General features: G+C 43.3%; 1 protein-coding gene across 5 annotated transcripts in view; it reads right to left on the reverse strand.

Annotated features, from left to right (window-relative positions):
* The window catches only part of ptpn4a (protein tyrosine phosphatase non-receptor type 4a), a 363,683-nt gene that overhangs the window by 195,396 nt on the left and 140,733 nt on the right, over nt 1-27,554 (reverse strand). For all 5 annotated transcript variants that reach the window (XM_087989323.1, XM_043694230.2, XM_087989326.1 and 2 more), the window contains one exon: nt 5,027-5,134. In XM_087989323.1, coding sequence (XP_087845449.1) covers nt 5,027-5,134 — 108 coding nt within the window. The remainder of the gene's footprint in view (nt 1-5,026; nt 5,135-27,554) is intronic.

Here is a 27,554-nt window from a genome sequence, read left to right on the forward strand (position 1 = left end):
GCCCAACTCATGTGTCCCAAAACAGATCATGCACTCCCAGCTTACGGAAGGTCAGTGTGCCCATAGTGGCCAGAAGAAATGCTTCCAAGATAACAACCGAACCAACCTCAAGAAATTACATATTAACATCAACAAGTGGGAAAATGATTACAAACTGGAATGATTGGAGAAACAAATGGACGAGTATCGTACTCTATGAGAGTGATCGCTGATGATTGGAAAGCAGTTTCCAGTGGTGTTTCACAGGGTTCAGTGTTGGATCCTTTGCTATTTGTGATAAATCTACATCATTAATATATATATAAGTGTGGGACGAATGCTTGGGAAATTTTCAAAAACACAAAAACTGACTTTGTCATTGGTAGTGAAGAGAATGTCTAGTGACTGCTGGAGGTTACCAATGGCTTGGCTGAGTGGGTGGGAAAGTAGCAAATGTAATTCAATCCAGAGAAGTCAAGTATAGACAAACAAAGCAATGGAACACACAATAAAGATGGGATATTTAGAGGTGGAGAGGAAGTGAGAGATATTGTGTGCAGGACTGCATGTCTACAGTTACCTGAAGATGGACAGGACAGGTAGATAAAGTAGGAAATGATTTTCATCACTGGGTGAAGTACTGAACAAAAACAAGGATGATTGCTGGAGAAGTGTAATACAATGGTTAGGTCACAGCTAGAGTTTTGCGCACACATTCCACGAAGGAAGGACATAATAGAGAAAGAGAGTGACCATGGAACAGAGCGACAGCGAGAGCCAGAGACAGAGCAGAGGAAACTTACACATTTATTGTTGCCAGGGCTCAAAGATTATAGGTACGAGGAAATATTGGATAGGCTAAGATTGCTTTCCTTCAAAGCAAGAGTAGGAACCAAGGGGTGACTTAATCAAGGTGTACAAAATAAAGGGCTTGAATAAAGTGGACAGACCTGCTTCCTCCAGTATAGATGTTAATTAACAGGGAGCACAGATTTAAGGTAATTGGAGGGAAAATAAGGAAAACCTTTTTACCCAGAGTGTTTTGGGTGTCTAGAATTCACTGTCTAGCTTGGTGCTTGAGGAGACAACTCTCAATTCAATTTAAAGGAGCCTGGACTTGCATCTGAAGCACTTTAGCCTGGAAGGCAATAAGCTGTGATGGAAGGTGGTTCAGAATGAGCTGCATATTTAGTCAGGTGAAAGTGAGTACTGCAGATGCAGGAGATTAGAGTCAGGAGTGTGGTGTTGGAAAAGCACAGCAGATCAGGCAGCGTCTGAGGAGCAGGAAAATTGACGTTTTGGGCAAAAGCCCTTCATCAAGAATAAGGCTGTGAGCCTTAGTGAGATAAATGCGAATGGGAGGTGGCTAGGGAGGGCGAAGGTAGCTGAGAGTGCAATAGGTGGATGGAGGGGGAAGGGGTAAAGGTGATAGGTCAGAGGGGAGGGTGGTGCAGATAGGTGGGAAGATGATGGACAGACGGGACAAGTTATGAGGACGTTGCTGAGCTGGAAGGTTGGAACTGGGGTAAGGTGGCGGGAGAGGAAATGAGGAAACTGGTGAAATCCACATTGATGGGGTTGGAGGGTCCAGAGGCAGAAGATGAAGTGTTCTTCCTCCAGGCATCGGGTAGTAAGGTAGTGGCGAAGATGTTGGCCCAGGACTGCACATCCTCGGCAGAGTGGGAGGGGGAGCTGATGTGATTGGCCACGGGGCAGTGGGGTTGGTTGGTGCGGGTGTCCCGGAGATGTTCTCTGAAGCACTGTACGAGTTGGTGTCCTGTCTCCCCAATGTAGAGGAGATCACATCAGGAGCAATGGATAGAGTAAATGACATTTGTGGAGGTGCAGGTGAAACTCTGATGGATGTGGAAGGCTCCTTTGGGGCCTAGGATGGAGGTGAGGGGGGAGGTGTGAGCACAGATTTTGCAATTCCTGTGGTGACAGGGGAAGGTGCCAGGAGGAAAGGTTGGGTTGTTGGGTGGTGTTTTGGGGGGGGGGGGTGGTGGACCTGACGAGGTACTTGCAAGGGGAACGGTCTTTACGGAAAGGGGATGGGGTGGGGAGGGAAATATATCTCTGGTGATGGTGCTTATTTATTCAGCCAGCAAAGACACAATGGTCTGAAAGATCTCTCTATGTGCTGTAACATTTCTACAGTTCAATGGTATATGTTTCAAATCCTATTTCCAAAACAAACTAGCTTGATTTCCTGACAAAAGACCCATTTTGAGGGCTATAGAGATAAAGCTGGAGAATGGGACTCGCTGGGTAGCTTTCTCAGGGGTTGGTATAAACAGGATGGGTCGAATGGCATCCTTCTGTACTGTAAAATTTTATGATATACCTCTCAGCCAATATTTCTCAGGATTGGCAACACATGATGCTTTCCATGCATTAGGTTTGCAGCATAACACTACTATGTTATTCAGACAGACACGCTTTTCTGTATACAAGATTTCATTTTAGGAGATTAGGCACCAAATCCAAACATTAATGAAGTCATTTGCAAATATCCAAGGCCAGCCTGCCAGCCAGCCAACCGGCGTTCACACTCTCAAAAAGAATGCATCTCCAGTCTCCCACTTTATGATATGTGGGAAATCTGCCATGTTCCTATCTACGCCATTCGATTGCAGCTAAAACTCTGATATCTACTTCTAATGAGGCATTATTGCCCAGGTATGCCCTCTCCCTTACAAGAAGAGCATATCTCACCCTTCAACTACAACTCTATCAACCTTTTTCCAATCCACAATAAAATGACAGAAGGAATCACCAACAAGCTACTCAATCTGACAGCCCTGGCCCAAATGTGAACACAAGCTGAACTGTAGAAATGAAGAGAAAGTGATTGCTGTGGCACCAAACAGGCTTAACAGAAGTAAAATCAATAGAAATCAGTGGAACAGCACCTCATTTTCTGCTTTGGGACCCTGCAGCCTCAAGGACTCATCATGTTCAATAACTTTCAAGCTTGATTCTAGTCTTTCCTTTTTTTTTACCCACCCATGTTTTTTTTTAAGCATAGTAATCCTACTCTAATCCACTTGGCTTCCTCAATAGCAACTCCACAGTTCCACAAACTCCCCACTCCTCTTTTGGCAGGGCAACAGCAGCAAGAGTATAGGTAAAAACAATGACTGCAGATGCTGGAAACCAGATTAGAGACCGCAATTTCCCTTCCCACGTGGTTAAAGATACCCTCCAATGCACCTCGTCCACATCCCGCACCGCCACCCTCAGACCCCACTCCTCCAACCGTAACAAGGACAGAACGCCCCTGGTGCTCACCTTCCACCCTACAAACCTCCGCATAAACCAAATCATCCGCCGACATTTCCGCCACCTCCATAAAAGACCCCACCACCAGGGATATATTTCCCTCCCCACCCCTTTCCGCCTTCCGCAAAGACCGTTCCCTCCGGGACTACCTGGTCAGGTCCATGCCCCCCCTATGACCCACCCTCCCATCCTGGAACTTTCCCCTGCCACCGCAGAAACTGTAAAACTTACGCCCACACCTCTTCCCTCACCTCTATCCAAGGCCCTAAAGGAGCCTTCCATATCCATCAAAAGTTTACCTGCACATCCACTAATATCATTTATTGCATCCGTTGCTCCCGATGCGGTCTCCTCTACATCGGGGAGATTGAGCGCCTCCTAGCAGAGCGCTTTAGGGAACATCTCCGAGACACCCACACCAATCAACCAAACCGCCCCGTGGCCCAACATTTCAACTCCCCCTTCCACTCTGTCGAGGATATGGAGGTGCTGGGCCTCCTCCACCGCCGCTCCCTCACCACCAGATGCATGGAGGAAGAACGCCTCATCTTCCGCCTCGGAACACTTCAACCCCAGGGCATCAATGTGGACTTCAACAGCTTCCTCATTTCCCCTTCCCCCACCTCATCCTAGTTTCAAACCTCCAGCTCAACACTGTCCCCTTGTCTTGTCCGGACTTGTCCGACCTGCCCAGCTCCTTTTCCACCTATCCACTCCACCCTCTCCTCCCTGACCTATCACCTTCATCTCCTCCCCCACTGACCTATTGTACTCTATGCTACTCTCTCCCCACCACCACCCTCCTCTAGCTTATCTCTCCACGCTTCAGGCTCTCTGCCTTTATTCCTGATGAAGGGCTTTTGCCCGAAACGTCGATTTTGCTGAAGCTCCTCGGATGCTGCCTGAAATGCTGTGCTCTTCCAGCACCATTGATCCAGCAGCAAGAGTATGTCAATTCCATCCAGTTCTCCTCGACATAACATTCTAACCTCGAAATATATCGGTTATTCCATCACTACTTGATTGAAAATCTTACCCAACAACATTTTTGGAGCAGCTTTAGCACAATGATTCAAGACATTGCCAATTTTGTGACAGTAATTAAGTATAGACAATAAATACTAACTTCTAAATTATGCCCATGTCCTTCGGACTCCCCCCACCAAAATAATGTATTATTTTACATTTGGATCGTGAGGGGCAACTGGCTGCAGTATTCACATTATATACCATAACAATTGAGATTCTGTGAAGTATTATGGTGGATTCCAGAATGTATAGCAGATATGCTTCTCGTTGGATTAGGATCAAACCAAGCAGTGTAAAATATGCAGTGTGACAGGAGTTAGTTTTAACAGTACAATTAGAGTAAAATAGACCATTAATTAGCACTTCCTTCAGGCAAAGATAAAACTCATATTATACCAGAATTACTAAATCACAAAACAAAATCACCAAACATGGCATCAAGTTTTCACAGCACAATAATTGTATTCATTTTTAAAAATGCATTATTCTTGTCAAAAGAAGTCCTCAGTCAGGACATTGATTTCCAATAAAAACAAAATGCCTAAAGTTTTCAAAAATATAATTAGTGCATTTTAATGAAAAAAAGCTTTAGTCTTGGAATGGCTAATATTAAACAATAAGGATTTACATTAACATGAAGTTATAAACCCATAAGGACACATTCTTCATTTTATCTATAGTCAATTAAACAGCTTCTGAAATCATTTCAAGTGAGGACACTGAAACCACTACTCACAGGGCTGTCTGATGTATCATCAGCTAGCTGTAAACCAAAGTAGTCTCGTTCAGTCAGATCAAGGTGTCTGAAGACTAAATCCAATAGGACATGACCCTGATCGTGTTTCTGCAAAGTCAAAAAATAGATCAACCATAAATATATCTCTCAAATACTGCATGACCACCCTGCAAATTAATTTGCAACTTGCAAGCCATACATGTGTTTGGAGCTATGATGTATGTATTTTTAATGTACCATTATTATTGGAAGACAAAATGTGAAGAATTTCACTCAATAGTTCACTTCAGGCACATAAGAGATGACATTACTATACCAGAATTCACTTGGTAGCAGGTAATGGCATACTATGGTTATTAGAGATTAGTGACTACAGTAATTTATTTTTCAAAATATCTTTATTTATTTCATTCCATAAACCTTTAAAGCACGCAGCCATATAAAAAAGAATTCTATCTTTACACTAAAGGAGTTCAGGAATGATTTGGAGATGCTGGTATTGGACTGGGGTGTACAAAGTTAAAAATCACACAACACCAGGTTATCGTCCAACAGGTTTAATTGGAAGTACTAGCTTTTGAAGCACCGCTCCTTCATCAGATGGTTGTGGAGTACACGATCCTAAGAGACAGAATTTATAGCAAAAGTTTACAGCGTCACGTAACTGAAATTATACATAGAAAAATATCTTTATTGTTTGTGGAGTCTCTCATCTGTTAGAATGACCATGATAGCTTCACTTCTTTCATATGTAAATCACAAAACTTTTTTTAGTTACATTTTCAGGTGAACTGCAACAATTGGAGTCAGCTAGATAAGATGTTAAAATGTTGAAGGTGTTAGCCCAGTGTTCTCTGTCTGTGCCATAATGTTTACACTGATTCTAATCTAAAAAGTGGGTTAACTGAGTCTTACATGGATTCATGCAATTTTTGAGCAAAGTACAATGTAACTCTGCAAGTACAAATTCGTCCACAAATGAATGTGTGCACGCGCATGTGTGTGCTCGCGCATGTCTGGGGTGGGGGTTTGAGAGTGAGAGAGTTAGTGCTTGTGTGTGAGAGAGAGAGTGCGTGCACATGCGTGTGAGAGAGACAGTGCATGCATGTATAAAGTCTGAGAGAGGATGCATGTGAGAGTGTGGGAGTGTGTCTGTAGGAGTCTGAAAGATACTCACCCACATTCTCACATGCATTCTCTCAGACTTAGACACTTTACACGCACACTCATATACTCTCAAACCCCCACCCCATCCCAGACAGACACACACTTTTGTGGGGTGAATTTGTACTTGCAGAGTTACATTGTACTTTGCTCAAAACTGCAAGTAAGAGTCTTAATTCACTTTTTAGATTAGAATCAGTCTAAATACGATGGCACAGACAGGGAACACAGGGGGCTAACACCTTCAACATCTTAACATCTCTTAACATCGCATCTGGCTGACTCCAATTGTTACAGTTAACCTAGAATATAACTTTTAAAAAACGTTTTGTGATTTACATATGAAAGAAGTGAAACTATCATGGTCATTCTAACAGATGAGAGACTCAACAAAGAATCAAGGTATTTTTCCAATGTATAATTTCAGTTACACCACACTGTAAACCTTTGCTATAAATTCTGTGTCTTACAATTGTGTCCTCCACAACCACCTGATGAAGGAGCGGCACTCTGAAATCTAGTGCTTCCAATTAAACCTGGTGTTGTGTGATTTTTAAACAGAGTTCAGGAAGTCATCCAATACTGTTCTGGCCCCCTACTGATTAGGGTCATGAAAATTTCACATTTTCTAGGCAAACAAACATCAGAGCATCAAAACAACAGATCTCTGATATCACCATGAATTTGTAGTTCAAAGTGGGGGGGGGGGGGGCATTATCTTATGAGAGATCAGACTTGGATCTCATGCTAAAATCAAGATTTGCCACACTATTTAGCAGCATTCTAAAAACAAAGGCATGTTATGGAATGAAGGACACCACTTTGGCCAGGAAGGCTTCAGGATATTGTATACTTCTGAGTAGTGTTGCACCTCATCATATGACCATAACACAAAGCAGCACACCATTCAGCCCATCAAATCTGCTGTGCCATTCAATCAGATGGTGGGAAATTTATAATCCTCAACTCCACTTTCCTGCCTTATCCCCATAATCTGTGATTCCCTAGAAAATAAAAATCTATCTCCTTTAGCCTTGAATAACTTACTCATCCAGCATTGACAGCACTCTGCAGTAAAGAATTGTATAGATTCACTACCCTCAGGAAAAAGAATTCTCGGCCTTAAGTAGGCAACTATCTAACCTGAGATTATGTCTACTGTGCTAGACTTCCCACAAGAGGAAACAATCTAATCTAGTGTGTCAAGCCCCTTAAGAATCTTGTATGTTTCAATACAGTATCCACTCATCTAATTTCCAAAGAATACAAGGCCAACTTAGTCATTGTCTTCATAAGTGAAATTGCTCCGTATTTGGGATCAACCTTGTGAACTAGTGCCTTCTATAATTTTAGTGATGCTTCCCAGACTGGAGGCCATCATGGGGAGCCAACTCCTGGACGCTGTCACGAGGAGTCAAGGCTTCTAGTGGACTAGAGGCAAGGTCTAGAGTTTCAAAGCCTGGCATGGTCTGGAGACTTGGCTCAGTGCAGTCTGGAGGCTAGGTGCCTGCACAGACTAGGGTGGAAGGACTGTAAATTGAGTTTTTTTTTTCTTTTCATTCTTATGCTAAGGATGTTATTACTGTTTCTATTTTGCACCAAATACTTAAGTGGCTGTACCTACGTATCTTGTACCTACGATGGCACTGTAAGTAGTCATGATTTAACTTTTCACTGTATTTGAATGCACATGACAATAAGATTTGGGTGAAGATTTGTAGCTCGGGTGCTCATTGTTGTGGTTCTGTTCGCCGAGCTGGAAATTTTTGTTGCAAACGTTTCGTCCCCGGTCTAGGTGACATCCTCAGTGCTTGGGAGCCTCCTGTGAAGCGCTTCTGTGGTGTTTCCTCCGGCATTTATAGTAGCTTGTCTCTGCCGCTTCCGGTTGTCCGTTTCAGCTGTCCGCTGTAGTGGCCGGTATATTGGGTCCAGGTCGATGTATTTGTTGATGAAGTTTGTGGATGAGTGTCATGCTTCTAGGAATTCCTTGGCTGTTCTTTGTTTGGCTTGCCCTATAATGGTAGTGTTGTCCCAGTTGAATTCATGTTGCTTGTCGTCTGCATGTGTGGCTACTAAGGATAGCTGGTCGTGGCGTTTCGTGGCGAGTTGATGTTCATGAACATCAACTAGCCACGAAACGCCACGACCAGCTATCCTTAGTAGCCACACATGCAGACGACAATCAACATGAATTCGACTGGGACAACACTACCATTATAGGGCAAGCCAAACAAAGAACAGCCAGGGAATTCCTAGAAGCATGGCACTCATCCACAAACTCCATCAACAAACACATCGACCTGGACCCAATATACCGGCCACTACAGCGGACAGCTGAAACTGACAACCGGAAGCGGCAGGGACAGGCCACTATAAATGCCGGAGGAAACACCACAGAAGCGCTTCACAGGAGGCTCCCAAGCACTGAGGATGTCACCTAGACAGGGGACGAAACGTTTGCAACAAAAATTTCCAGCTCGGCGAACAGAACCACATGACAATAAAGCTAATTCAACTCTAATTCAATTCAATTATTTTTATAATCCATTCCATTTGAAATATAGGTCAATATTTTATCTCCCTATTAAAACTTGGATTTTAGCTTTTGTGTTTTCTGCACTCAAAACCCCAAATCTCTCTCTGCTGCAGCTTTCCGCATTTAAACAACATTCAGCTCCTCTATTCATTCTGCCAAAGTGCATAACCACACATCTTTCAACGTAATATTCCATCAGTCAGGTTTTTGCCCACTCACTTAGCCTCTCTACAGCCCTTTGCAGACTCTTTGCGCCATCTCCAGTACTTGGCTTCCCACCTATTTTTCTATCAGCAAACTTGGTGATAGTATGTTCAGTTCTGTCATGCAAGTCATTGGCATGCATTGTAAATAACTGTGGTCCAGGCACTGATCCCTGTGGCATTCCATTAGTTACAGGTTGCCAACCTGACAACATGCCCTTTATTCCAACTTTATCAGCTAGTCTTCTATCTGAACTAATATATTTATTTTATTAAGTTGCCTCATCAAAATGCCTTTTGGAAATCAATCTATCCTGCTCGTTACCACCTGGATGTAAGTTTGCTTGCTGAGCTGGAAGGTTCATTTTCAGATGTTTCGTCATCATACCAGCAAACATCATCAGTGAGCCTCCAGTGAAGCATTGGTGTCATGTCCTGCTTTCAACTTAAGTGTTTAGGTTGCCTTAGGTTGATGTCATTTCCTGGGTTTTTTTTTCCTCAGAGGGTGGTAGATGGTGTCTAAATTGACGTGTTTGTTGATAGAGTTCCAGGTGGGATTTCTTAGGCATTCATGCAGGAAGTACAGCTGTTTGCAGGTGTCGCTCTGTTGAATGGCATTGGTTTCCCATCTTCGGGCTAGCTTTAAGCGAATTGCACCCTAAGTGTTAGCAAGTTTTGAGAGAATTTGTAGCTCAGGTTGAGGTTTTGTTTGTAAGTTTATTTGCTGAGCTGGAAGGTTCTTTTTCAGATGTTTTGTCACCATTCTAGGTAACATCAGTATTCTGTTCCAACCAGAACTTTATCAACAAACACATTGATTTGGACACCATCTATACCCTCGGAGGAAAAAAAACCCAGAAAATGACATAACCAACCTAAGGAAACCTAAACACATATTAGAAAGCAGGGCAGAACACCAACACTTCACCGGAGGCTCACTGATGATGTTACCTAGTATGGTGATAAAACACTGAGAAACAAACCTTCCAGTGAGTAAGCTTACATCCAGAAATTCAAACTGTACTACAAATGTCACCTTCTCTGAATATTTTCCCTTCATGAAGCCATGCTTACTGTTTGACCATGTGATGTTTGTCTTAATGATCTGCTGTTATATCCTTTATAATAGAATCAAAATTTTTCAATTATAGATTAGATTAGATTACTTTACAGTGTGGAAACAGGTCCTTCGGCCCAACAAGTCCACATCGACCCGCCGAAGCGCAACCCACCCAGACCCATTCCCCTACATTTACCCCTGCACCTAACACTACGGGCAATTTAGCATGGCCAATTCACCTGACCTGCACATCTTTGGACTGTGGGAGGAAACCAGAGCACCCAGAGGAAACCCACGCAGACACAGGGAGAATGTGCAAACTCCACACAGTCCGTCGCCTGAGGCGGGAATTGAACCCGGGTCTCTGGCGCTGTGAGGCAGCAGTGCTAACCACTGTGCCACCGTGCCGCCCAATTCACCCTATGATGTTAAGCTAACTGGCCTCCAGTTACTTGGTTTCTCAGTAAAGGTGCTACACTGGCAGTTTCCAATCCTCTGGGAATTTTCCAAAACCTAAGGATGCTTGGAAGCTTATGATCAATGTATCCACTATTCAGTAGCCACTTGCTTTAATATCTTATGACACAACCCATCAAAACCAAGGGACTTAATGGGCTTTAACCCCAGTTTCCCTTGGACTTGTAGTCTAATGACATTTATTGTGTATTTTTTACCTGACTCAGGCCCTTTGATTATTTACTATTTTTGGAATTCTATTAATATCCTCAAGCTACAGGGAAGGCCAAATAGGCTGTCGATTTTCCCTGGAGCATCAGTGGCTGAGGGGTGATCTTACAGGTTTATAAAATCATGAGGGACATAGATAGGGTGAATTGTCAAGGTCTTTTTCCTCGAGTGATGGAGTCTAAAACTAGAGGACATAGGTTCAAGGTGAGAAGGGAAAGATTTAAAAAAGGACCTGAGGGATAACGTTTTTAAGCAGAAGGTGGTGAAAGTGGGCACAATTACAACATTTAAGAGGCATGTGAATGGGCAGGATTTAGAGGGATATGGGCCATATGCTGACAAATGGGACTAAGTCAGATTGGGATATCTCATCAGTGCAGATTAATTGGACCAAGAGGTCCGTTTCCATACTGTTTGACTATGACTCTATCATAAAGACATACTGTATCTCCTCTATCATTTCCTGACTCATTATACCCCCAGCCTCTTTCTCTCAGAGGCATACATGAACTTTGGCCTCTTTTTCCATTGTATATTTAAATAAGCTCTTACTGTCCATTTTAATGTGGAGCGGCCAGAGTTGGACTGGAATGGATAAGGATAAAAGTCAAGTGACACCAAGCTATAGTCAAACAGGTTTATTTGAAATTGCAAACATTTGGAGCTTCACTCCTTATACCATGCTTGAAAACATCAATTCTCCGGCTCATATGCTGCTTGACCGGCTGTGCTTTTCCAGCACCACACTCATCAACTCCGCTCTACACCATCTGCAGTCCTCTATTTCTCCCAACTTCTTCCCCAGTCCACTTCAACTAACTCAACATCATCCTTATGTGGTTACTCATTTAAGTTTAGCACAGTTATTTCTGACTTATGTTTCTCACACTCAAACTGAATTCTAAATTCTACCATGTATTGGTTACTATTCCTTGGGGGGGTCTCTTACTCAGATTATTTATTAAAGCTATTGCATTATACAATCCCAAATACAAAATAGCCTAATTCCTGATTGAATCCATAATGTATTGTTCCAGGAAAATACCCAGAATACAATCAATAAATCCTAGCCAAAGGAGACTGGACAGAGTGACAGAATACAATAAGGATTAGCTATTTTTTGGTGGTGGTGGTGGTGGGAGGGGGAAAATGCACGAAGACAGACATATCAGGATAATCTCTTGGATGTGGAGATTAGGAATCTAAAACATGTGCGCCCTGCTCGTATATTGATGCCAGCAAGCTGCAGATAATAACTTCAACGAAATTCCATTAACAGTACGTACAGCTTAAAGGAAATAGGTTAATGACACTAATGAGCATGAAATAAGTGATCTCCTCCAGCATGGGATACAAAGGGGTGAAAAAAGGAGTCTGTGTTTTATTTTTAAGAGTTAATGGTGGTTAGAAGGGTTGTCTCTTTCAAAAGGTTCATTACCATTAACTGACAACCAAGAGGTGAGGCACTGATGATTTTGTTTTATATCATTAGGGATGTTTTCTTGATCAGTAGCCATGTTAAGTCATTGCCCTGTGGTGTTATGATTATTAGAATTGATTGAATCTCTTCAGAATAACATGACATACTTATGCTAATTTCCTCATGTACCCTCAATTCAACTCCATATGTCATAAAAAGTTGTTGAGAAAGCTGCCCATGAAGGAGATTCCAAAGAGATTCTACAAATACAAAAGCAAAAGAGTAACTGGGGAGAGAATACGGCCCCTTAAAAACCAACTCCTTAAATACAATCATGAAATTTCACGCCAAAACCTTCACTCGCTGAATGAACAGACACACCAGAACGAACGATAAACATCAAACAGCAGTAAACACAAAACAAAAAAATTAGCCCTCCAGGAGAAACTAGACAAGTTCACAAATAAGAACATTAAGACAACAGAAAAACTTGGATAAAAAACTTATTAGACCGACCTCTAACAGATACAGAAAAAGCATCCAAATAAGAGGGTTAAACTACAACTACAGAGACACAGACAAAAAGGATGCAGCATTAGAATCAATACTGAAAGACAACGGACTCACAGAAGAAACCCCAACAGACCATCAGTCCGACAGTTGCATTAACATTAAGCAGGAAATAGGAAGGAAACACACTGAATACACAAGCAAGGAAAGCACGAAAAGGACTCAAAAAAGACAAAAACATTGTAATCCCACCTGCAGACAAAGGACGTATGACCATCATTTTAAGCAGAAGAGACGACAGAGGAACCTCAATTATCCGACCACCACGGGCGGAGAGTATTTTATCCAGTTAATCGAATACTGGTTAGCACATTTTAGCCAAGCATCAGAATCTTGCGATCATGTCTAGATAATCTGAAATTTGGATAATCAAGGTTCCACTGCACTCTGAGAAAGTGAACTCACTGCTTGCGGATACTGACACTTACCAACAGGCGGCGACAGACCCGACCCACAACTGGAGAACCAAATCACAGCCTTACTCAAAAAACTTCAGAAAATCAGGCGATTTAAACAAGACATACTTCCAAAAAAATGAAACCATATGGATTCAACATACCATGCTTTTACAGACTACCCAAAGTTCACAAACCAGGAGCCCCCCTCAGACCTATAATACCAGGAGGCCTCCATTGCCTTCTGGGGCAGAGCATTCCACACAGCCACCACTCTCTGGGTGAAGAAGTTTCTCCTCATCTCTGTCCTCCCTGGAACACCAACATACAGATTAGCCAAGGAACTCTACCGGAGACTAAAACACTTAGTAGAAGACTCACGCCACTCCATCCATTCCATCCAAGAATTCCTGAACAATAGACAATAGGTGCAGGAGTAGGCCATTCTGCCCTTCGAGCTTGCACCACCATTCAATATGATCATGGCTGATCATCCTTAATCAGTATCCTGTTCCTGCCTTACCTCCATAACCCTTGATTCCACAATCCTTGAGAGCTCTATCCAACTCTTTCTTAAATGAATCCAGAGACTGGGCCTCCATTGCCTTCTGGGGCAGAGCATTCCACACAGCCACCACTCTCTGGGTGAAGAAGTTTCTCCTCATCTCTGTCCTACATGGTCTATCCTGTATTTTTAAGCTGTGTCCTCTGGTTCGGCACTCACCCATCAGCGGAAACATGTTCCCTGCCTCCAGAGTGTCCAATCCTTTAATAATTTTATATGTCTCAATCAGATCCCCTCTCAGTCTTCTAAACTCAAGGGTACACAAGCCCAGTCGCTCCAGTCTTTCTGCGTAAAGTAGTCCCGCCATTCCAGGAATTGACCTCGTGAACCTACGCTGCACTCCCTCAATAGCCAGAATGTCTTTCCTCAAATTTGGAGACCAGAACTGCACACAATATTCCAGGTGTGGTCTCACTAGGGCCCTGTAAAGCTGCAGAAGAACCCCTTTGCTTCTATACTCAATCCCTCTTGTTATGAAGGCCAGCATGCTATTAGCCTTCGTCACTACCTGCTGTACCTGCATGCTTACCTTCATTGACTGGTGTACAAGAACATCCAGATCTCATTGTACTGCCCCTTTACCTAAATTGATTCCATTTAGGTAGTAATCTGCCTTCCTGTTCTTGCCACCAAAGTGGATAACCATACAGTTTCCACACTGTAAGTAATCTAATCTAAAAAACATTAAACTGCATCTGCCATGCATGTGACCATTCACCTAACCTGTCCAGGTCACCCTGTAATCTCCTAACATCCTCCTCACAATTCACCTATCACCTAGCTTAGTATCATCAGCAAATTTGCTAATGTTATTACTAATACCATCTTCTATATCATTAGTATATATTGTAAAAAGCTGCGGTCCCAGCACTGATCCCTGCGGTATCCCACTGGTCACTGCCTGCCATTCTGAAATGGAGCCGTTTATCACTACTCTTTGTTTCTTGTCAGCCAACCAACTTTCAATCCAAGTTAGTACTTTGCCCCCAATATCATGCGCCCTAATTTTGCTCACAAACCTCCTATGTGGGACTTTATCAAAAGCTTTCTGAACATCCAGATACACTACATCTACTGGATCTCCCTCATCCATCTTCAGAGTTACATTCTCAAAAAATTCCAGAAGATTAGTCAAGCATGATTTCCCCTTCATAAATCCATGCTGACTCTGACCTATCCTGTTACTACTATCCAGATGTGTCGTAATTTCATCCTTTATAATAGACTCCAGCATCTTTCCCACCACTGAGGTCAGACTAACTGGTCTATAATTTTCTGCTTTCTCTCTCCCACCTTTCTTAAAAAGTGGTACAACATTAGCCACCCTCCAATCCGCAGGAACTGATCCTGAATCTATCGAACTCTGGAAAATAATCACCAACTCATCCACGAACACCAAAGACATCAAGATAGAAGAGGATGAAATAATGGCCTGCTTTCACTTAACAGCCCTGTGCAATCATTAAGGAACATCCCCATTTTGGACTTTGATGGAATAATGGTCACTGGTGAAGCAGCTGAAGATGGCTGGGTCTAGGACACGAAACTGAGGAACTTCTGCAGGGATACCTTGGAGGTGAGATGACACCTTCAATAACCACGATCATCTTCTAATGTGTCCATTTGTACTCCAACCATCAGAGAGCTTGCCTTTTAATACCCATTGATTACAGTTTTCCTCGAGCTCCTTGATTCCATGCTCTGTCAAATGGAGCCGTGATATCAAAGTCACTCTCACCTCACCTCCAAAATTTAACTGCTTTGTTAATGTTTGACTCAAGGCTGTAATGAGGTCAGGAGCCGAGTGGTCCTGGTGGAACCCAAACTGGGCATCACTGGGCAGGATGAAGGTTTGCTTGCTCAGCTGGAAGGTTCATTTTCAGACGTTTCATCACGATAGGCGGTAACATCTTCGGTGAACCTCTGAATGAAGCACTGCTGGTGTAGCCCGCTTTATATTTATAGGTTTAACTTTTCTTGGGTTGGTGTTGTCATTTCCTGTGGTGACACCATTTCCTGTGGTGATGTCATTTCCTGTTCTTTCTCTCAGGGGGTGGTAAATGGGATCACAAGTTGATGTGTTTGATGATAGAGTTCCGGTTGGAATGCCATGCTACTAGGAATTCTCATGCGTGTCGCTGTTTGGCTTGTCCTAGGATGGACGTGTTGTCCCAATCGAAGTGGTGCCCTTCCTCATCCATATGTAAGGATATTAGTAAGAGTGGGTCATGTCGTTTTGTGGCTAGATTTCTGTCTGTTTGTACAATATAGTGTTTGTTACAGTTCTTGCAAGGTATTTTGTAAATGATATTAGTTTTGCTTGTTGTCTGTACTGGGTCTTTCAAGTTCATTATCTATTGTTTTAATGTGTTGATGGGTTTGTGAACTACCATGATGTCAAGGGGTCCAAGTAGTCTGACAGTCATTTCCGAGATGTCTTCAATGTAGGGTAGAGTGGCTAGGATTTCTGGACATGTTTTGTCTGCTCGTTTGGGTTTGTTGCTCAGAAATCAGCGGACTGTGTTCATTCGGTATCCATTGTTTTTGAATGCACTGTATAGGTGATTTTCCTTTGCTCTGCACAGTTCCTCTGTGCTGCAGTGTGTGTTGCACGTTGAAATAATGTTCTAATGCAGCTTCATTTGTGGATGTTGACATCACCAACCCAAGGAAAGTCAACCATATAATTAGAAAGCAGGTTACACCACCAGTGCTTCATTCGGAAGCTCACTGAAAATGTTACCTAGTATGGTGAAGAAATGTCCGAAAACGAACCTTCCAGCTCAGCAAACAAACCTACATCCAGAACCTCAACCGGAACTACAAATCTTCTCAAAACTTGCAATCACTGTGCAGGTTATTGCTGTTTGTTGGAAGGGATTTGGATGGACGGGATTTGGATGGACAGGATTTGGAAAGGCAAGGACTAATTAAGGATAGTCAACATGGCTTTATGCGTGGAAAATCATGCCTCACAAACTTGATTTGAGTTTTTTTGAGGTGGCAAAGAACACTGATGAAGACAGAGCAGTTGACGTTATGTATATATTCTTCAAGCAAGGCATTGGCCAAGGTTCCACATAGCTGATTAGTCAGCAAGGTTAGATCCCATGGAATCCAGGGGAGCTAGCCCACTGGATACAAAATTAGCTTGGTGGTAGTGAGAGAGGATTATTGTTCAGATCGGAGGCCTATGCTTTTTGTCCTTTACATAAATGATTTCAATGTGAATATAGGTGGTGTGGTTACTAATTTTGCAGATGACCCCAAAATTAGGGCGGCACGGTGGCACAGTGGTTAGCACTGCTGCCTCACAGCGCCAGAGACCCGAGTTCAATTCCCGACTCCAATTCCCGACTCAGGCGACTGACTGTGTGGAGTTTGCACATTCTCCCAGTGTCTGCGTGGGTTTCCTCCGGGTGCTCCGGTTTCCTCCCACAGTCCAAAGATGTGCAGGTCAGGTGAATTGGCCTGTAGTGTTAGGTAAAGGGGTAAATGTAGGGGAATGGGTGGGTTGCGCTTCGGTGGGTCGGTGTGGACTTGTTGGGCCGAAGGGCCTGTTTCCACACTGTCAGTAATCTAATCTAATCAAAAAAAATTGGTCGTCTAGTGGACAGTGAAGAATGTTTCTTAATACAATAGGACCTTGATCAGATGGCCAACAGGCCAAGTAGTGGCAGATGGAGTTTATGTTAGATGATTGTGAGGTGTTGCATTTTGGTAAAACATAAAGGCAGGACTTCTACAATTATAAATAGGGCCTTAGGTAGTGTTATTGAGTGGAGAGACCTCAGGGTTCAGATACATAGTTCTTTAAAGACAGGGTGATTTAGAAGGTAAAAACAAGGTAAAAACAATGACTGCAGATGCTGGAAGAGCACAGCAGTTCAGGCAGCATCAATGAGCTTCGAAATTGACGTTTCGGGCAAAAGCCCTTCATCAGGAATAAAGGCAGTGAGCCTGAAGCGTGGAGAGATAAGCTAGAGGAGGGTGGGGGTGGGGAGAAAGTAGCATAGAGTACAATGGGTGAGTGGGGGAGGGAATGAAGGTGATAGGTCAGGGAGGAGAGGGTGGAGTGGATAGGTGGAAAAGGAAATAGGCAGGTAGGACAAATCCGGACAAGTCATGGGGACAGTGCTGAGCTGGAAGTTTGGAACTTGGGTGAGGTGGGGGAAGGGGAAATGAGGAAACTGTTGAAGTCCACAGTGGACTTCAACAGTTTCCTCATTTCCCCTTCCCCCACCTCACCCAAGTTCCAAATTTCCAGCTCAACACTGTCCCCATGACTTGTCCTACCTGCCGATCTCCTTTTCCACCTATCCACTCCATCCTCTCCTCCCTGATCTATCACCTTCATCCCCTCCTCCACTCACCCATTGTACTCTATGCTACTTTCTCCCCACCCCCACCCTCCTCTAGCTTATCTCTCCACGCTTCACGCTCACTGCCTTTATTCCTGATGAAGGGTTTTTGCCCGAAACGTCGATTTCGAAGCTCCTTGGATGCTGCCTGAACTGATTAAGGCGGCGTTTAGCATGCTTGCCTTCATTGCTCAGACTTTTGAGTACAGAAGTTGGGACATCATGTTGAGGTTGTACAGGATTTGGTGAGGCCTCTTCCGAGTACTGAGTCCAGTTCTGTCACCGTTCTAGGAAGGATACTATTGAACGAGGGGGTTCAGAAAACAATTCCCAGGATGTTGCTGGGAATGGACGGTTTGAGGTATAAAGAGAGACTGTGACTTTTTTCACTGGAACGTAGGAGGTTTAGGGGTTAGTTTATACAGGTTGATAAAATCATGAGAGGTATAGATAAGGTAAATGGCAGATGTTTTTTTCCCTAGCATGGCGGATTTCAAGATTGGGGGCATAATGCTTTTTGCAAAGAGTGGTTCTTGATTGGAATGGACTTCCAAAGGAAGTGTTGGATGTGGGTATAGTTACAAGGTTTAAAAGACATTTGGATATGTTCTTCAATAAGAAATTTTGCCAAGTACAGACATGCACATTTATGTAGCATCTTTCACCATGACATTTCAAAGTGCTTTACAGCCAATGAAATACTTCTGAAACATAGTCACTGGTAAATACAATTCAGTACAGCACAGGAACAAGCCCTCCAGCCCATTCATGTGTCTATACGATCTATCCTAAATATTGCTAACATGCCTTCTTCCATAACCTCTACTGGCAGTGCATTTCAGGAACCCACCACCCTCTGTACAAAAAGATTTCTCCTGGGAAAGTGCCTCTGACAATCAATCCTATCTATGCCTCTCCTAATTTTGAAGATATATAGGTCAGTCACCATGTTTCCAGTGAAGACAATCCAAGTTTAGAGTCATAGAAACATAGAGCACGGAAACAGACCCTTCAATCCAATTCGTCCATGCCGACCAGATATCCCAACCTAACCAAGTCCCATTTGCCAGCACTTGGCCCATATCCTTACAAAGACTTCCTATTCATATACTCATCCAGATGCCTTTTAAATGTTGCAATTGTACCAGCCTCTACCACTTCCTCTGGCAGCCCATTCCACACACGCAACACCCTCTGAAAATGTTACCGCTTAGGTCTCTTTGAGATCTTTCCCCTCTCACCCTAAACCTATGCCCTCTAGTTCTGGACTCCCCCATCCCAGGGAAAAGACTTTGTCTATTTATTCTATCCATGCCCCTCAAGATTTTATAAACCTCTGTGAAGTCACCCTTCAGCCTTCAATGCTCCAGGGAGAACAACCCCAGTCTATTCAGCCTCTTCCAATAGCTCAAATCCTCCAACCATGGCAAGATCCATGTAAATCTTTTCTGAACCCTTTCAAGTTTCACAACATTCTTCCGATAGGAAGGAGACCAGAATTGCACACACTATTCCAAAAATCAACATCCTGTACAACCACATGACCTCCCAACTCCTGTACTCAATACTCTGACCAATAAAGGAAAACATACCAAATGCCTTCTTCACTATCCTATCCACCCGCGACTCTATTTTCAAGGAGCTATGAACCTGCACTCCAAGGTCTCTTTGTTTAGCAACACTCCCAAGGACCTTACCATTAAGTATATAAGTCCTGCGAAGATTTGCTTTCCCAAAATGCAGCATCACACATTTATCTGAATTAAACTCTATCTGCCACTCCTCAGCCCATGGCCCATTTGATCAAGATCCCGTTGTAATCTGAGGTAACCTCCTTCACTGTCCACTACACCTCCAATTTTGCTGTCATCTGCAAACTTACTAACAATACCTACTATGCTCACATCCAAATCATTTAAGTGATAAAAAGTAGTGGACACAGCACTGATCCTTGTGGCACTCCACTGGTCACAGGCCTCCAGTTTGAAAAACAACCCTCCACCACCACCTTCTGTTCTTCTACCTTTTGAGCCAGTTCTGTATCCAAATGGCTCGTTCTCCCTGTATTCTAAGAGATCCAACCTTACTGACCAGTCTCCCATGCGGAGACTTGTCGAATGCCTTACTGAGGTCTATATATAACACACCCACTGCTCTGCCCTCATTATTTCTCTTTGTTACTTTTTCCATGAGACATGATTTCCCACGCACAAAGCCATGTTGGCAATCCCTAATCAGCCATTGCCTTTCCAAAAACGTGTAACTCCTGTCCCTCAGGATTCCCTCCAACAACTTGCCCACCACTGACATCAGGCTCACCGGTCTACAGTTCCCTGGCAAGTTGTTATCACCTTTCTTAAATAATGGTACCATGTTAGCTAACCTCCAGTCTTCTGGCACCTCACTTGTGACTATCAACGATACAAATATCTCAGCAAGGGGCCTAGCAATCATTTTCCTAGCTTCCCACAGCTGATCAGGTCCTGGGTATTTATCCACCTTTATGCGTTTCAAGACATCCAGCACTTTCTGCTGTGTAATATGGACATTTTTCCTGATGAAGGCCTTTTGCCCGAAACAACGATTTTCCTACTCCTCAGATGCTGCCTGATCTGCTGTGCTTTTCCAGCACCACTCTAATCTTGACTCTAATCTCCAGCATCTGCAGTACCCATCTCCGCCTATTTTTCAAGATGTCACCATCAATTTCCCCACATTCTATATCTTCCATGTCCTTCTCTGCAGTAAACATTTATGCAAAATACTCATTTAGTATCTCCTCCATCTCCACACAAAGGCTGCCTTGCTGATCTTTGAGGAGCCCTATTCGCTCTCGAGCTACCATTTACCTCATTTATCTTGACATTTATCTCAAGAGGGTTGGAGTATAAAAGCAGCGATGTGCTTGAGACTTTATAAAGCTCTCGTTAGGCCCCATTTAGAATACTGTGTCCAATTTTCGATCCCACACCTCAAGGACATACTGACACTGGAGCGTGACTAGCAGAGATTCACACGGTTGATCCCTGGAATGGTAAGCCTAACATACGATGAACGGCTGAGGATCCTGGGATTGAATTCATTATAGTTTAGAAGGGTTGAGGGGAGCTCTAATAGAAACTTACAAGATAATGCATGGCTTAGAACGGGTGCACGCTGGGAAGTTGTTTCCGTTAGGCGGGAGATGAGCTTGTGGGCGCAGCCTTATCCAACCTCTCCTCAAAACTAAAACCCTTCATACCAGGCAACACCCTGGTGAATCTTCTCTGCATACCCTCCAAAGCATAAACTGCACGCAATATTCCAAAAGTGGTTGTATTAAAGCTTTGTTCAGGTGTAATGTAACTTGCCAACTTTTTTATTCAATGCCCTGCCGATGAAGGCAAGCATGTTGTATGCAATCTTAACCACCTTATCCAACGATGTTGTCTCTTTCAGGGACCTGTCAGTAGCCAATCAGCACTCAGCAAAACCTCAAACAGCAATGTGGTAATTATCAGAATTTGTTCTTTCTAATATGGTTAAATAAAAATTGACCAGGGTTGGAGTACAATGTGGGAAAATGTGAAATCGTTCATTTTAGAAGGCGAACAAAAGAACACATTTTTATTTAAATGGAGAAAAGCTGCAGAAATCTGCACCACAGATTTGGGGTACTTGGGCACAGAAAGCTGGCATATACACACAAAGTAATCAGGAAGGCTAATGGAATATTGGTGCATATTTCAAAAGGAGTTGGAATATAAAGGCAGGGAAATCTAACTGCAACTGTACAGGTGCTGATGGGATTGCATCTGGATTACTGAAGAAGTGGCAAAGGAGTTAAACAGATACTTTGCATCAGTCTTTAAGTGCAAGATATTTTAAACATTCCTTTCATACTAAAGTATACTGGGGAGGAATTAAGTACCATCACGAGAGACCAGTTTTCGTAGATAGATCATTACAGCGCAGTATAGGCCCTATGGCCCATGATGCTGAGCTGACCTGTGGAACCGATCTGAAGCCTATCTATCCTACACTATTCCATTTTCATCCATATGTTTATCCAATGCCCATTTAAATGCCCTTAAAGTTGGCGAGTCTACTACTGTTGCAGGCAGGGTGTTCCACGCCCCTATTACTCAGAGTAAAGAAACAATTTCTGACATCTGACCTATATTTAACACTCCTCAATTTAAAACTATGTCTCCTCATGCTAGCCATCACCATCCGAGGAAAAAGGCTCTCACGGTCCACACTACCTAACCCTCCAATTATCTTCTACGACTCGATTAAGTCACCTCTCAACCTTCTCTCTAATGAAAACAACCTCAAGTCCCTCAGCCTTCTCTCAGAATTCCTTGCCTCCATGCCAGGCAGCATCCTAGTAAATCTCATCTGCACCCTTTCCAAAGCTTCCACGTTCTCCCTGTAATGCGGTAACCAGAACTGTATGTGATCGCCACACCAGAGTTTTATATAGCTCCTTCATGACCTCATAGCCCCGAAACGCAATCTCTCTACCAAGAAAAGCTAACACACCATATGCCTTATTATCAACCTTATCAACCCTATCAACCTGGGTGGCAAATTTCAGGGATCGACGTACACAGACAGTGTGTCTGGGGCAGCACAGCGGCTCAGTGATTAGCACTGCTGCCTCACAGCACTAGGAACCCGGGTTCCAATCCCACCTCAAGCAACGGTGTGTGGAGTTTGCACATTCTCCTCACATCTAAATTGGTTTCCTCTGGGTGCTCCGGTTTCCTCCTACAATCCAAAGATGTGCAGGTCAGGTGAATTGGCCATGCTAAATTACCCATAGTGTTAGGTGCATTAGTCAGGGGTAAATATAGGTTAGGGGACTGGGTCTGGGTGGGTTACTCTTCAGAGGGTCGGTGTGGACCTGTTGGGCCAAAGGGCCTATTTCCATACTGTAGGAAATCTAATCTAATCTAATCACTCTGTTTATCTACAGTACCAAGAATCTTACCATTAGCCCAGTACTCTGCATTCCTGTTGCTCCTTCCAAAGTGAATCACCTCACACTTTTCCACAGTAAACTCCACTTGCCACCTCTCAGCCCAGCTCTGTAGCTTATCTATATCCCTCTGTAACCTGCAAAATCTTTCAGCACTATCCACAACTCTACTAACCTTCATGCCATCCACAAATTTTCTAACCCATCCTTTTAAACCCTCATCGAGGTAATTTATGAAAATGACAAACAACAGTGGACCAAAGCAGATCCCTGCGTAACACTAGTAACTGAACTCCAGGATGAATATTTCCCATCAACCCCCACCACCCCATCTTCTTTAAGCTAGCCAATTTCTGAACCAAACTGCTAAATCACCCTCAATCCCACGCCTCCAAATTTTCTGCAATAACCTACCATGGGGAACCTGATCAAATGCCTTACTGAAACCCATATACACACATCAACCGCTTTACCCTCAACCTGGTCTCTGGATTCATTTAAGAAAGAGTTGAATAGAGCTCTCAAAGATAGTGGAATCAAGGGTTATGGAGATAAGGCAGGAACAGGATATTGATTAGGAATGATCAGCCATGATCATATTGAATGGCTGTGCAGGCTCGAAGGGCTGAATGGCCTACTCCTGCACCTATTGTCTAACCACTTGTTTGGTCACCATCTCAAAAGAACTCAGTAAGGTTTGTGAGACCTGACCTACCCTTTACAAAACCGTATTGACTATCCCTAATCAAATTATTCCTCTCTGGATGATTATAAATCCTCTCTCTTATAACCTTTTCCAACACTTTACCCACAACCGAACTGAGGCTCACTGGTCTATAATTACCAGGGTTGTCTCTACTCTCCTTCTTGAACAAGAAGACAACATTTGCTATCCTCCAGTGTTCTGGCACTATTCCTGTAGACAACGACATAAAAATCAAAGCCAAAAACTCTTCAATCTCCTCCCTGGCTTCCCAGGGAATCCTTGGATAAATCTCATCCGGCCCAGGGGACTTATTTTCACACTTTCCAGAATTGCTAACACCTCCTCCTTGTGAACCTCAATCCCATCTGGTCTCATGGCCTGTAACTTCAGTATTCTCATCAAAAACAATCTTTTTCCAGTGTGAATACTGACAAAAAACATTCATTTAGCACTTCGCCTACCTGGTCTGACTCCACACAAAACTTGCCACTATTATCTTTGATTGGCCCTAACCTTTCTCGCGTCATTCTGTTATTCCTGATATACAGATAGAAAGCTTTAGGGTTTTCCTTGATTCTATCTGCCAACGACTTCTCATGTCCCCTCCTGGCTCTTCTTAGCTCTCTTTAGGTCTTTCCTGATTAACTTGTAACTCCCAGTTAGTGTCCTAACTGAGCCTTCAGGCATCATCCTAACATAAGCTTTGTTCTTCCTCTTGACAAAAGATTCAACTTCTTTAGTAAACCATGGCTCCCTGCCCGACAGGTAAATACTTATCAAGGCCACGCAGTAGCTGTCCCTTGAATAAGCTCCAAATTTCAATTATGCCCATCTCCTGCAGTTTCCTTCCCATTCCTAAGCATCCTAAATCTTGCCTAATCGCATCATGATTGCCTTTTCCCCAGCTGTAACTCTTGCCTGTGGTGTATACCTATCCCTTTCCATTGCTAAAGTAAACATAATCAAACTGTGGTCACGATCACCAAAGTGCTCACCTACCTCCAAATCTAACACCTGGCTGGGTTCATTACCCAGTACCAAATCCAATGTGGCCTTGGCCCTTGTTGGCTTGTCTACATACTGTGTCAGGAAACCATCCTGCACACATTGGGACAAAAACTGACCCATCTAAAGTACTCAAACCAAAGTATTTCCAGTCAATATTTGGAAAGCTAAAGTCCCCCATAAAAACTACCTTGTTACTCCGCTCCTATCCAGAATTAATTTTGCTCTCCTTTCCTTTACATCTCTGCAACTACTCAGAGACTTATAGAAAACTCCCAACAAAGGTGACTCCCTCCCACTTTGCTGTTTCTAACCTCAACACATACTACCTCAGTAGATGAATCCTCAAACATCCTTTCTGCCACCGTAATACTGTCCTTGATTAACAGTGCCACACCTCCCCCTCTTTTACCATCTTCTCTGTTCTTACTGAAACATCTAAATCCTGGCACCTGCAACAACCATTCCTGTTCCTGCTCTATGTCTCCAAAATGGTCACAACATCGAAGTCCCAGGTACCAGCCCATGCTGCAAATTCACCTACCTTATTCCGGATGCTCCTGGCATTGAAGTAGGCACACTTCCAACCACTTTCTTGTTTGCCAGTGAATTCTTGCAACCTGGGAGGCAACACCAACCGTGTCTCTCTCATGTTCCCATAGAACCTCCTACGTGTCCCCCTAAATATGAAGTTCCCAATACTCTGCTCATCTCCCCACTTCCCTTCTGAGCAACAGAAACAAACAGACTGTGCCAGAGACCTGTACCCCATGACTTACTCCTGGTACGTTGCACCCCCCAACCCCCAACAGTATCCAAAATGTAAACTTGTTTTTGAAGGTTAACGGTCACAGCGATTCCCTATACTGCCTGCCTGTTCCCTCTCCATCCCCTGACTGTAACCCATCCGCCTTTTTCTTGCACCTGAGGTGTGACTACCTCCCTGTAACTCCTCTTAATAACCCCCCTCCACTTCCCAAATGATTGGAAGTTCATCCAGCTCCAGTTCCCTAATGCAGTTGTCGAGGAGCTGAAGTTGGGTGCACTTTCCACAGATGCAGTCAGCTGGAACACTAGTGGGGACCCTGGCCTCCCACATTCTGCAGGAGGAACATTCAACTGCCCTAACCGCCAATCCCACAATTCTAAATGTTTTGGCCATAACATTTAAAGAAAGATATTGTTTAATTGCAGGCAGTTCAGAGAAGGTTCACTCAGATGATTCCCAGTAGGGAAGGATTGTTTTGTGAGCAAAGGCTAAACAAGTTGGGAGTTCAACCTCCTAGGAGTTTAGAAGAATGAGAGGTGTTCTCATAAAACCATACATGATTCTTAAAGATCTCGAGAGGATAAATGCTGAGAGGATGCTCCCCCTTGCGGGATAGACTAGGACCAGAGGGCATAGTTTCAGAATTAACAAGTGTAAATTTAACACTGAGATAAGGATATATTTCTTCTCTAGGCAGATTGAGTGTACAAATGGTTCTGCTATAACACGTGTTTCATTAATGCAAATTCAGTGTAACGCAATTGATAAATCAGGGAGGCTTTCTAAAAGGCAAACGTTTAAAACGCGTGTTGGCTGTGAAGTGATTAATTCGCCAACATGTTAAGTGCTGTTTCTAAGGAGCAATTCTTCTATAATGCAGGGTTGCACAAGAATGCAACCATCATGTTACAGAAAAACTACCTGTAATGGAATACTCTCTACTTGTATGGATAGGGGCATGTCCAACAAAACTCAAGAAGCTTCACACTACCCAGGACAAACAAAATCGCTGGATTAACACCTCATCCATCACAGTGACAGCAAGTGTGATGCAGCAACTCTCCAAGGCTCCTTCAATTACCTCGTCCAAACATGCAATCTCTGTCACCTAGAAAGACAAAGGTGGCAGATCCATGGAAATACCATCTCCTATTGACTCTCCTTAAACCCACAGACCATTTATAATCACAATTCCTTCAATGTATCTGGGTCAAAATCCTGGAATTCCTTTCCTAACAGTATTGCGATGCACCTCGATCCAAATCACCGTGCAGTTCAAGGCCACCTGCTAAATAGTCATTAAGGATGGGCAAATAATGGCCTGGCCAGTGATGCTCATTGAATAAAAATTGCTTATCATGTATTACTAAAAACCTGCCACCTTGGCACAAGAGCACCGAAGACACTTAAAAGAGGCCCGGCTTTTGTTAATAACTTCTATCATGTGTTCTGCCAGTAATTTCTAAATTAAAATATTCAAATAGTCTTGACATTTTGACCAACGTCAACTGCTGTAGCTCTCATGCAAATAACATTACACAGAAGCATGAGCAGCACTGAAGGTGGTGAAGAGCTCATTCATCAGGATGATTCCGGGAAAGAAGCATTTCAGCCAAGCAGAGGCATTGGTTAAGCGAAGGTTGTTTTGATTGGATCAGAGAAGATTGAGTGAACATCTGATGGAAGTGTACAAGATTACGTGGTGCATGGATGGGGTGGATAGAAAGCTGCTGGTCCCTTAGTCAAAGAATCAAGAACAAGGAGGCACACTTTTAAAATGAAAGGCAGGATGTTGAGGGGATGAGAAAAATTTTTTTCTTTTACTGAGATGGTAGTCGGTGTCTGGAGTACTCGGCCTGGGGAGGTTACTTGAGGTGGGTAACCACACAACCTTCCAAAAATATTTGGATGAACACTAAGTGTCATAATATTCAAGTCTATGGGCCTAGTGTGAAAAAGTGGGACAGTTGTAGGTAGTTTTGTTTTATAAACAGTACAAATGTGATGGGCCAAAGGATCTCTCCTGTACTGTATGATTCTATAGGCAAATCAATCTCTAGTATAATACAATTAAAACCCAAATATGTAACAGCAGCAACCAAGACTAAACCACTGAATTGATTA

This window comes from Chiloscyllium plagiosum, unplaced genomic scaffold (assembly GCF_037043375.1).
Source record: "Chiloscyllium plagiosum isolate Xiang-an unplaced genomic scaffold, Cpla_swu_hap1 HiC_scaffold_7, whole genome shotgun sequence".
Taxonomy (NCBI): Eukaryota; Metazoa; Chordata; class Chondrichthyes; order Orectolobiformes; family Hemiscylliidae; genus Chiloscyllium; species Chiloscyllium plagiosum.